A 12,734-nucleotide genomic window follows, 5' to 3' on the forward strand; every position below is an offset into this window, starting at 1 on the left:
ACAAGTCAAATAAAAGGAAGCCCTTTTTGCCTTGAATTCTTGTGATCTCTCTGAGTCTATATTTTAAGACTTTTCAGATTTTTAAAAATGAATCTTGAAATGCAAGCCTGTTTTGATGCAAACTGTATAGAAAAAGAATTACCAGCATACGTATGAAGAGCTCTTAACCAGTAATATTTGTGCTGTAGAAGGATTTAGAGAAGGTGAAGGATACTAACACTTCTGTCTAGTGAAGATCTGTGTTTGCTTTGTGACCACCCGATACTAACCATTACGAATTATTTTTTAATACCTTAGTGTTGAATCCAACATAGGTTGATTCTGTCATGGGATTTTCTTGGCAAGATTTCTTCAGAGGAGGTTTGCCATCATCGTCTTTTAAGATAGAGAAAGTTAGACTAACCCAAGTGGCCCAGTAAGTTTCCATGGCTGAGTGGAGATTGAAAGTCTGGTTTCCTAGAGACCTATTTCAACACTCACATCATTATACCATTATACCATTTCTCTTGTTTCTATTAAGAATAACATAAGGCAATCTAAAAGAGCTATGTAGTTATACACATCTGGATCCTAAACAAATTATTGTCATTCAGTCGCATTTGGCCATGAAAATGGGATGTCTACTAAAGATTTGTATCATTAGCTCTGAAGTTGCAAGCTAAATATGGGAATCTGATACACTTGGTTGTGATTAAATTTAAGTGCTAGGTCACTACTCTCCCTTTCAGTATGATTGCTTACTTAGGGAGTCATTTTTGAGTATTGTATTGTCTGAGATGATTGTCCATTTCAGTGAAGAAAGCGCAATAATAGTGTGGGTGGATTAATTGGATTGCTGGTACCTGTTTTCCTCTGTCCCACTGTGTTTAGTTTGATTGGATTATTCAGCACATTTATTTTGTAATTTGTATTTTTATTGAAGGTGCCATAAACCTGTGTGTGTTTGATGTGTTTTCCTGCTTTGGTCTTCTTTTCTGTTTAAATTGCCTCCTGTTCCCAAACTGGAAAGCAATCATTTCAGAAGGAAGTACATTTGCGGAATCCATCCATAAAAACAAGCATTGCCCTTTTTTAAAATTGAGGAGAGCATATTTCTGTGTTTGTTCCCAGTTCAGAGCTCTAGTATGCTAAGAAACAAGAAAGAACATAGAACAGAAGTTTCAGGAAAAGAGCATGGATGTAGGAAGGAAATTCATCTTGCCTACCAAAGGATTTCTGAGCTGTGCCAAAGAGTTTTCCTATTTCCATTTATGTCTTTTTAGTCTCTCTTCTAGCACTAAGTGTTCCATTTTTTCAAGTGACTCACTATACAGACTCACTTTTGAGGGCGGAGAGGAGGAAGGAGGGCGAAGACTGGTTTATTACTCAGATTTTTTCTCCAGATATATTTGCCTTGATTTTGAACATATGGGTTGTAATTGTCTCTCTGCCCATATCTTTCTTTTCTCCCCTTCCTCCATGCTGCTACAGGCAATGGCATTGTGGCCAAGCCTGCTCTGACATACACTTCTGGCATCAGTTTTAAAGGCTTTACACTCGCACCCTCTTAATGAAAAAGCCCAGCCAGGAATGCTGTCGCGTGTATCGACGTGTGCAGTTGCTTAGGAACTGGCGTCTTCAAGCCAAAGGTGATTGCTTCACAGGATACTTTGAAATCTTGCTTTCCAACAACCATGGCAACTCAAGTCAAGTTGGCCTAAGTTTCAGTGCGATGCTTGCAGTGTTTTGTTCTCTTTTCGGCAGAGATCCATAGTTCAGATGCGAGATGCGTCAGAGAGGTTGATAGGATGGGATGTGAGTGTAAATGATTCCCTGTCCTACTCCAGAACTCCAGTCTGTATCAGCTTGACCTGGGTGGCTTATGTTTTCTACAAAGCATCAAAGAGCATAATGACATGAGTAGATAACGATCATTATTATGCATCATTGACCAAAATTTCCTTTTAGTAGGTAGCATCGGAAAGGTTATTAGACGCTACAAACATTCCAGAAACCCACAAGGGTACAAAAGTGAGATTTCTGCCCATTGTAAGAAAATGCAATGTTGTTTGGAAGCAAGATGGCATCCTGGATGTATTTTGGTTGTGTTTGATGATCTCCAAACCTTCCCATATATGGGAAGACCTTATGGTAAATTAGAGACTGGTTATGTGAGTATCTCTGGGTAGAATAGTCTGGAATTTATGAACTGCCAGGTTCTGGAGGATCTGAAAGTATATCCAACCACATTATATCCCTGCCATCTTCTATCTTGGGTAATTAATGTGCATTCTTTTAGAATGCAGATCCTGAAAAGTAAGGCATAGATGTAAATAACAATGTTTTGCAGACATTTGCTGCTGGTTTCTTCTGGTAGGGCATTTTTCTATGTACTTTCCTCTCATCTACTAGGACCACCAGTCACTTTCCGGAGTAGAATCTATAGACTTTCTCAGCATTTTCCAGACCTTCCAGTGTGTGAATCTTTTGGAATCTTTTGCATACAAAATATATTTCTATCACTGAGCTATAGTCCTTGTCCTGTGTAACCTAAAATAGAGCTCTCTTTCTCTTTGGACAACAGATAATTTCTGAGGTTTTCTTGTTGGAGATATGTGCATTACAGCATTCTGTGAAAAATGTCCAGAAAGTGTACACAAGATGAATAAGTTGGTTATCCCAGAATCACTCTTTGATAAGCTCTCTGTTTCTTAAAAATGAAGGTTTCTAGATCAGGATTCTTTCTGAATTTAAATGAGTTTCTTTGGTGTATTTTGTATAAACCCTAAATAATTTATTTGGAGCTTTTTCAACTACAAGCTTTCTCTTTCTTCTTCACAGATATAATTTGATGCCAGAGGGATTTCATGTTGGTGAAGACACAGGGAATGAAAAGTGAGCTTAGAACAAAAGTGAGCCTGAACTCCCTTTTGCTGCCAGCTTCCTGTTCATTCCTTTTTTAGTGGCATGTTTTTCATCTTAACTGTCAATCTGGGCACCACCTATCTTTTGTACATATGTAATTGGCAGCAAATCCAGCGATTTTCTGGTATTATTTCAGGAGTGGAATTAGGCAGTTTATGACAAAGGGGCTTTTAGAGGGTTGTGTTTTAGCACACTTATGAAGGCAACAGCCTTGTGCCTAGTGATGATTTTGTGGCTCATAGCAACCAGAAAATGTTCCAAGTAAGATCAAGCAGCTTATTCAATGTGAAGAGATAAAATTGAAGTGTTTCACATTAACACTGTTTACTGCAAATGTGTTTATTTTGTGTATTAATTAGTGCACTATTTACATTAGCATAGCCAGAATCATATCCCTAGGGGTTTCATAATATCCCAAAATTGCAGTTCTTAGACTCAATAAAAAGAAGCTAGCCATCTCTTGAAAAAGCTTTATATTGAGACATATCATCAGGGCTGAGTTTTTGAACACCCCCCTTTCAAAATTTGGTTATTTTAAAAGTGACCCACAGCTTTAAAAATGAGAAACTTCAAATTAAATATATATGATGAATCTACCAACTTGGAGGTCTGTTCCTGTTCAAGTCTAATTGCAACGTAGCTGACAGACATCAAAGTAGAATGATGCACTATATTAATAATAACAAAATGTCTAGTTGTACAACTCTATTCGCGAGGGAAGGCTTTAGGAATCTGCCTGTGGGGTAGGAGTAGCACTGACAGTTTGTGAAAATGGGTCACAGGAAATGCTTCAGAGGCCTTGTTTGAAATTGTGAACAACACTTATGGCGCGGTGCCCAGCCAAATCATTTGGGCATATTTTGCCTTGGCAGGCAGATTCACGCACTTTGAAGGAATATCAAAATAGGCAGTATGGTTTTGATCACTGGAATCAGGAATAGAAGAACTTTCCTTAGATTTTTTTTGCTGAACTTAATTAAGTTGTGTTATACAGTCTTCTAAGGCATATTTTAAAGTGTATCTCAAGTGTTAGGCGGGAGCTCAAGACAATAAGACATATAAACCCTAAACCAAGTCAGAAAAGTTGTGTAAAACCTGATGGTCTGAGTGAGAGAGGTACTTCGTCTTTACTTTTACCTGAGTGCCCATTCTCTTCTTTAGTTGTGAAATCGTTGAGAACATTGTCTGTTTTTGACTATTGTTATTATGTTTATTTTGGTACTTAAAGAAAGCATTGGCTTTGTGGGAATTATCAGAGTCTTTGTCTTTATAGTTTAGTCCATGCTGCAATCTGTGTTTGAATTGTAGCCCATGTAACACATAATTTGGTTCACATCTTTTCAAGGAACCAAAAGAGCAATTGAACCGTCGTTTCTTCCCAGGAGGTGGAGTGTTCATAGACTATACATCAAAACTGTTGTTTGCGTAGGGTGTTAAGATGTTGTGTGATCTCCTGCATGTAGAGAGAGACTTGAGCAGAAGGCTTGCCAAAAAGCATGCTCATGAGGAGATAAAGGAGTGCTCCATTTTCATGGCTTGTGCACTGGCTTTAAGAAATAAGTCGTATTGGTTTGTTTTGCCAGCAGCCATGAAAATTGAGAGGCTGATGAGTGGTATGAAACCGAGAATTGGCTGTACCTCCCTTTTTTGTTAGTAAAAACACAGTCACGTTTATCATTTTCCAGTGCAGAACTTTGCGCATAGACTGCTCTCTCTAGTGAAGCCAGATATACCCACAAGTGAGATGCTTTTTGCAAGTTTAACCATATCATTGTTATGGATGCCAGAAGAACTAGGAATGAGAACTTATTTCAAAGTTTGCTCCTCGTTTAAGCAATCCCATTTCTCACTCATGGCTCATGGCCAAAAAGCTTATAGCTTTGGAACTGAACGATACCCAGAAGAAGCCGTTGCATTAATACAGAGCAGGTCAAACCTAATATTAAAAAGTTGAACAAACATCTTAAATTGAGAACAACAAAGACTCTTGCTGGACCTAAACATATTGTAGAATGAACGTTCATGGGACTTCAGCCCACTTTAATCAATGAATGGTAAAGAGGAGCACTTTTTATAAAGAAAAAGGAGCAATATTAATATTGCTAGTTTCATGTATTTAAATCCCATTGCAAAGTAGATACTGTGCTTTACAAAAAATCCCATTTCCAACCATAGGATGGTGAAAATGGATTGCATGGTATTGGATCCTACTTAATACCAGTATAGGGCATTTTGTGCTTTAAAAATAGAGCAGTGTTATAAGTGTGATACTGTGGTCCAGTGTGGTTAGTCAGAAGAGCCCTGAAAAAAAGGGAATCTTAATAGTATGGAAATACTAATGGGAACCTGGCAGAGATGGCTAATGGGAATGGTAAGACCCGATGGTTCTATAAACAATGGGATTTTGAGTTTCAAAGCAGAGTAATATTTACTGAGCCATTAAAAGAGTCAAATGCTGCAATTGTCCACTTAGTGTTCACCTTGCCGTACATTCTGTGGAATTTTCATTGAATTATATATAATAGGCAGTTGAGAGACGAAACGTATAGTTTGTGACTGAAAGACAAGTCAGGGGTTTGGCTCTTAAGCCATTATTTTAACATTTTTGCTGTGGTCCTAGCAGTTCTTATACGTGTTGATTTGCTATTCACAGCTGCAGTTTCCTGCAGTGCCACAGAGTTTCCAAGGGCAAAAGGTGCTACTTCCTTTTGGGATCCAGTTCAGGATTTTTCTCATCCTGACAAATATACAGGAAGGAAGGAAGGAAAGCTCTGAGTTGGACCTAGTGTGCCAACATCTGAACCGATGGCTTCTGGGACTTGAGAGGGTAACCTATACTGATGAACAACTCATCAGTGAAAATATCTTTTTTTCCCCTTTTTTGTTTGTTTGTTTTTGTGAGTCCTTCTGCAATATTTTTGTGGCTGAATTTATCTTTACTCACAACATGGTATTTGTGAGTTCAATTGTGAGACCCATGATGACTAAAAACATTTTGGAAATTAAAATGACAGCTTACCAACCCTTTACCTGGTATCCTATTCACATTTTTATCCTTTTCCAGTTTGATCCGGCGGAAACTCTCCCCCACCCTTCCTTTTGTTTGTTGGAATAGCTTCATTACCCAGGCATGTTCACAAATATTTGACCTTTTCTTTGGGAACTTTACTTTCAGGACCCAGCCATATGGATTAAATAAAACAAAGCTTTAAAGAAATAACATTGCCTGTGTTCTTCTGACTTCCGTGTTTATATGGTCCATTTTGTATGGTGTTAAAGCTGATATCCAGCTGCTTCCCTTGTAAAATTTTAAGCCACTGAAACTTTGGTGTCACCAACCGAACCTAGTACTCAATAAAAATAAATAAAAAGTGGAGGGAGAAGGTGTCAGCTGGAAGGTAAATGCGCCAAAAATGAGCCAAGGACTGAGAGGTTGTACCTTGACCATCAGGTCGACTATGTTATTTTCTGTGAGAGAAAATAATGCCTCTTTATTGAGAAGGCTGGAATTTTCAAGATGTCCTTGACTTTAGTAAAGGCTGTTATACTGAAGTATATTTGGAAATATGTAATATTGTAATCCAGTTTCTTTCTTGCAACACTTTAAAGCTTTATAGTTATGGGTTATACTCGCTTTTCAGATCTAAAGTACATCCCTCAAACAAGCAAATTCATTTGTAAGAAAATAAACTCTACTTCTCCCTTGTGATATGAATTGAAATTCCATTTACAGGGCAAGTTGTTCATGCTCCAGCCAGAATGTAAATAAATGGTGCAAAACCTGCAGAACTGTATTACGAGTTGAATTTTTTATTTTGGTTTTGACAGTCTCTAATGGGTAGATGTTTTCTTCTTTGACATACAGAAATGAAGTAGCTGAATTCCCCACCCACCCACCCTTTATGGTCACCCCAGATTTCAATAAAAATGTGGGAAATGTGTTTTACAAGTCGTCTGTAGGATCATCTCCCATCTATGACAACTCTTCTCTTTGTTTCCATCATTCTGGCACTCAACCTGTGACCTAGGTCTGTGGCTAATTTATAGATATTTCTATTTCCTGTCTTAGGGAAACAGGGAGTTAGGCTGCCTCCTTACATCTTTGGCAAATGATGGGCCTGCTTAGTAGAACTGACATGGCTTACATCATCCTTTTTCTTCGAAATGTAAATGAAAGATGGTCTCATGTAGCATCTCTCCCTGGAGGCAGCGAGATTGATGTGGAGCATCTGTTTCACCAAGACCTTCCATTGATCTGCCAGTCTGGACATTAACCAAATGCATATTTAAAAGAAAACTGTATCTTGGTTGTACACCCAAAGAGATGTATTTATCACACTTTGTAGCCTAAGCCTTCTTAGTCTGTAATGTGTGTGTGTGTGAGAGAGATTTGAACAGGTTAAGGGCAGTGAAATATATTTTCTTGCAGTACATAAATAAATCTCGCAAGCCAACAGAAAAAGCACATGCATCGGAATGTGCTTGCAAGGCTCTCCTTTCATCTCAGTGCAGCTTGTTGAGACATTGGCAGTGAATTTCACCTGAAATGAACAGTATCTGTAGTTTCAGCAAAGCAAATGTCACCGTAGCAATAAAATCCCATCTGACTCTTTTTCGCAAGTGGTAGTTGCCATTCCTGTGAATTATTCAATTATTCTTTTCCTCTTCCCTTTGTTGCCCTCTTATGTCTTTGAAAACATTCCTTGATAGCCAAAGGATATAAATCTGCAGGTAGTTGGGGTACCAATATTGGATCCCTTAAAGGGGAAAAAGTGCTGGCCTGCTAGGTACTATACTAAGGATGTTGCTAAGTAGAGTGAGGGCTGAATTTGTATTCAGGGAATTACACCTTTGCAGTGTCAATTTGATGGATGCAGGGGTGAAAGTGAATTGCTTTTGAATTGGAAATACATCATGCTAGAGCAGCCCCACACCCTACCCTATGAGCCTTGCACTGTTTCCTGTAGCATCTACCCTATTCAGACCCTTCATCTTGGATGGTACTTAAGCACCCTTCTATATGATGTTGAACTGCAGCTCCCATCATTCTTCACTATGGAGTTCTGCTTGCTAGGGCTCATAGGAGCTGCAGTCCAAAGATTTGAAGGGAAGTATGTACCTGCTCCTAATAGAGTCTCTAGTTTATCTTTGATCAGATTTCTGATTTTCCGACCAACATTGCTCACATCGCTCATACTAGAGAACTTCTTTGGCTTCACTAGATTGGAGTGCTCAGTTCCCGCCCTGTTTCGCAGTATTTATATAGCACAGTTGATGACATGACACTTTATAGGGCAATACAAGGAGAGGAAGAAGACATATAACCCTTCAAAAATGGGTGCACATCATCTCTCATTAACCTTAGCCAACATATGGAGAGTCCTAGAATCCCTTTCACTATTATATATGGAGCGAAGTGAAGGTAAAGTGATATCACACTTTGCAGTACTGTGTTGTAAGCCTTCAGATGTTTTTATGAAGTGTAGTGCTAACTTGGATTTGTTGTAGATGTAGTGCAGTCTAAAAAAGACAAGTGTTGTAAATTGGTTGCACTTAGTAGGGCATGATCTATGATCACTCCTGAAAATGTGAATAAGACTCTGACAGAAGCGTAATGTCTGCAGGTTGTAATGGTTTGTGGGATTTCTTTATTGAACACTAACGTAGTTACAGCGTGAGTGCATTCTCTTCACTTGTATGAGGCACTACAGATGGAGAGTGCATAGTTTTGGATGAATTCAGTGGGGCTCGTTTCAGCATGTCACCCACAGCCAATTGAAATGAATTGGAGTTGAGCAATCCACAGATTGGGCCTTAAATCTACACTCCTAGATTTATATCCTTGGCAATAAGTGATGTTGAGGCTGGAGATGTTTAAAATTGGAACAATTCTGCCTGATAGACTATAAAGAGGAAGAAAAAAAACGCATTAATGCATTTTTGCTTCTACTGTTTCTCTAGGAGCAATAATGGAGAACCCAATGGGCACATCATCTCCCCCTTCCCATTTTCCAGAAGATGATGGCTCAAAAGAGAGCAATGATGTTGTCCCACCTGGGTACGTAACTGTTCTAATTTGGCTCACGCATGCTTGGTTCATTGTTGGGTTTCCTAAAATAATTGGCTTAACCGATGTTCCTAAATACATCTCCCATTAGATTCAGATTAGTTTTATTTGTCTAATGGCACAGTGCCCATTATGAAGCTATTTATAATATTGCACAGTATCTAGAAGTAAACTAGACGACTCTGTCCTGGCGATAGTGGGACAATTTTGCCGATTTCACCCCCTTAGGTTGAATCACTCGGAAGGACTCTGCAGTAGCAATGCCTCCCAATCTACCAACAATCCAGATTTCACAGAGGACTTGGTACAAGCTCAACTGCTACGGAATGAGTCATCTAATAAAGCTGAAAATAGCGAGCCGAGGCCTGAGGAGGAGGTGAGCAAAGAGTAGAGGCGGAAATCTAACTTCACTTCCTCCGCCTAAAGTCTCTATCCATTCATGTCATTTTCAAGTAGATTATCTGAGGTTTCATTTCCTATTTTTCTCTCTGCCTTAAACTAATGCAGTCACTTCTCATCTGTCAGGGCATAAGTAAATTACAGATTTTGGTCATGGAGAAAGTGCAACCCATGACCTCTTATAACACAATCACTTGTGTTTTTCTGCAAATGCATTTTGTCAGAATTTTTGTCACAGATGAAAAAGAAGCTATCAGCTCTGAGTGGCAAAAAGCCAGAGCGTAATCCATCCTAAAACAATCTCAAAGAAACACCGATCCCCTACTTTCTCTGGAGGTGGTCAGGATCAACATGGTTGCTTTCCCCTCTCCACAGAATGGCCATTGATGTATCCACTGGTCATGTAAGAACCCATAATTTTAGCCCCAAAGCCTGCCTTTGACTTTTAAATGAATATGTATGGAAGGTTTCAAGGAAAGGATAACTTACATAGAACCTTCTTCTTTCTCGCCTCTTACAGCAAAGAACCAAGAGAGGAGGTTGGTCCAAAGGCCGGAAGAGGAAGAAACCCTTAAGAGATAGCAATGCTCCTAAGTCTCCCCTCACAGGATATGTACGGTTTATGAATGAGCGGAGGGAGCAGCTGCGAGCCAAGAGGCCTGAGGTCCCATTCCCAGAAATCACCAGGATGCTGGGAAACGAATGGAGCAAGCTTCCTCCTGAGGAAAAACGGGTACTGTTTCATATACTTTTCCAGATACAGAATTAGATATGTTTTTTTTATAATGCAAACATATTTTATTTCAGTGGTCCTCCACATGGGGTCCCCAGATGCTTTTGGCCTTCAACTCCCAGAAATCCTAACAGTTGGTAAACTGGCTGAGATTTCTGGGAGTTATAGGCCAAAAACATCTGGGGACCCCAGGTTGAGAACCACTGTTGTATTTGATAAATATCCCAGCAGGAAATTAACGATACTCTTTCTAGACATAGAAAAAGCATTTGATAGCCTAAATTGGGACTTTATTATGGAAGTTCTGCAAGCACATGATACAGGAGACCAATTTATAAAAACAAGAAGAACCATATAAAAAGACCAATATGCGCCAATGATAATCAATGGGAAAAAATAGGCAAGGAATACAGGTTTTGCAGGTGAAATATAACCTTAGCATTCTTGACTATTCCCATCCAGAGCTGAGTCTGCTTAGTTTCCAAGATCAGTCAGGATTTGGTGCCTTTGGGGTATTTAGGCCCCTTTACCTGCCAACCCTCCCCTGAAAAAAGAAATCCCCTCTCCTCCCTCACACCTGTCTGTCTCCAGCAGTTTCTAGATAAAGGATATAAACTAGGATAAGTTGTGAAGCCTGAAGCAAGTGTAAAGGGAGGTGCAGAAGGAAGAAAGAGGGGCCTTTTATATGAAAGCCTGCCACGATTTCCATGCTAGCTTGTGTCTACTATTTAAGTTCTTTGCACGTTGACAGCTCCCTTTGAAGTCTTCTGCAACCGAACCCTGTTCATTAAGCAAATGTGACAGAATGCTCCAGGCAACATTTGGGATGATTTCTTTAGAACTTTTTATTCAGTCACATAGCTGTTGTTGAAGCAAAAATTCTAGGTTCGATTCCTCCCAAACAGACAGAGAGGGATGTGATTTGTTTGTGTGCCGTTAAACTTCAGATTAAATCTCCTTGTTTTTTTTTTCCTAGCTTTCCACAAGAATGTTGGGTGGGTAGCAGCATTTAAGAACCTTTAATAAAACCAGGGAACTATTTAAATACAAAAGGCATTGAAATTGGTGTGTACTGGCTTAATGTCAGTGCAGATAGGATGTTTTTCTACTCTGAAATAAATTGGATTTGACATTTACCCAGTGCTTGGGAATTCCACATCCAAGGACAAGCCACTGAGGTTTCTTTCTATATGTTCTTGATGTTTGGATCGACAGAAGAGAAAACCCCCTCTCATGGTTAAAAAAGTATAGTGAGATATAAAGAGGAAAGCGGTGAAATCTCTGATTCAGATCTTTGTTTTACCTTGTTCTATGTTTTATCTTGCTATTTTAACCATGTTATACCCCACCTCGAGCCACAAGGAGAGAAGGGTAGTAAATAAATACATAAATTTTGGTTGATTTTTGTTCTGATTGTTTGGGTAGTTAAAATCTGTAGAAGAAATTCACTTGCATAGTTCATTTGCTTTACAAGCTGAGAGGAGAAAAACAGCAATCATCTGTTCTGTATTTACAGCGCTACCTTGATGAAGCAGATAGAGATAAAGAACGCTATATGAGGGAATTGGAACAGTACCAGAAGACTGAAGCGTATAAGGTCTTTAGCAGGAAAGCTCAAGCACGACAAAAAGGCAAAACACATAGACAAGGTATTGACCTTTACAACAAGAATCCGAAAGGTAACACAACTCTACCAGAACTCTTGACTAATCAATTTCACCCTCACTTATTACAGGTCATAAAGAATGGGTTGCCATTCTAGTTTTTCCTTTTCCCGTGGCATATCTGCAATGTGTTTGGATGTATTATTCATTGACAGTAGCTTTTCAAGCATCAAACGGACAGCCAGGAACAGCCAAGACTTGTCTTTTTCCTGGCGTGTAAACAGTAGGAATGCAGGGGTAAAAGCATGATACAAGGGAATTTGCCTGTTAGCATATATACCCGGTGTTGTCTCTGGATGTTGTTGGGACTACTGCCTGCCTACTCTTTTTTTCCTTCCTCCGTTTCCCTCACCCATCTTCTCCCTCTCTTTGCTTCATCCCTTGCTTTCCATCATACAACTATCCTCCTTTCCTTTCTTCTTTCCTTTCTGTCCTTTCTTTTTTCCTCCCTCCCTCCCCTTTACACACATGTCACCTATCTTTCTCAGTGACATCCCAGATGACCAGTTCCCCTAGAAAAAGCATTTGTGGCAAAAACAGCCAGACAAATTTACATTTTTCACTTATATATACCGTATATACTTGAGTATAAGCCAAGTTTTTCAGCCCTTTTTAAGGGCTGAAAACGTCCCCCTCAGCTTATACTCGAGTGAGGGTCCTGGCCGGCTTATATTCGAATTGGCTTATACTCGAGTATATAAGTAATCCAAGTTGGACAGTTTTATCTTAAATTACAGTTTTATGTAAATATTCAAAAACATTTAATCTACTGATTCCTCAATTAATGTACTTTTTATTTTTAAAAATTTACCTGCAGCTGCTGCATTTCCCACCTTCAGCTTATATTTGAGTCAATAAGTATTCCCAGTTTTTTGTGGTAAAACTAGGTGCCTCGGCTTATACTCGAGTATATATGGTATATAAATAAGGTGCATCAGGTATGAAGTGCAGGTATTAATCCCTGAAT

At 39.1% G+C, this 12,734-nt stretch overlaps 1 protein-coding gene across 6 annotated transcripts in view; it reads left to right on the plus strand.

Moving 5' to 3' along the window:
* The window catches only part of hmg20a (high mobility group 20A), a 61,545-nt gene that overhangs the window by 11,623 nt on the left and 37,188 nt on the right, over window positions 1-12,734 (plus strand). For 5 of the 6 annotated variants that reach the window (XM_062963429.1, XM_062963428.1, XM_008119181.3 and 2 more), the window contains exons 2-5: window positions 8,866-8,962; window positions 9,200-9,347; window positions 9,891-10,103; window positions 11,620-11,782. In XM_062963429.1, the coding sequence (XP_062819499.1) occupies window positions 8,874-8,962; window positions 9,200-9,347; window positions 9,891-10,103; window positions 11,620-11,782 (613 nt within the window). In that variant the 5' untranslated portion in view covers window positions 8,866-8,873. The remainder of the gene's footprint in view (window positions 1-8,865; window positions 8,963-9,199; window positions 9,348-9,890; window positions 10,104-11,619; window positions 11,783-12,734) is intronic. The other variant, XM_003226378.4, reaches the window with a different exon arrangement.

Source organism: Anolis carolinensis, unplaced genomic scaffold (assembly GCF_035594765.1).
Source record: "Anolis carolinensis isolate JA03-04 unplaced genomic scaffold, rAnoCar3.1.pri scaffold_11, whole genome shotgun sequence".
Classification (NCBI taxonomy): domain Eukaryota; kingdom Metazoa; phylum Chordata; class Lepidosauria; order Squamata; family Dactyloidae; genus Anolis; species Anolis carolinensis.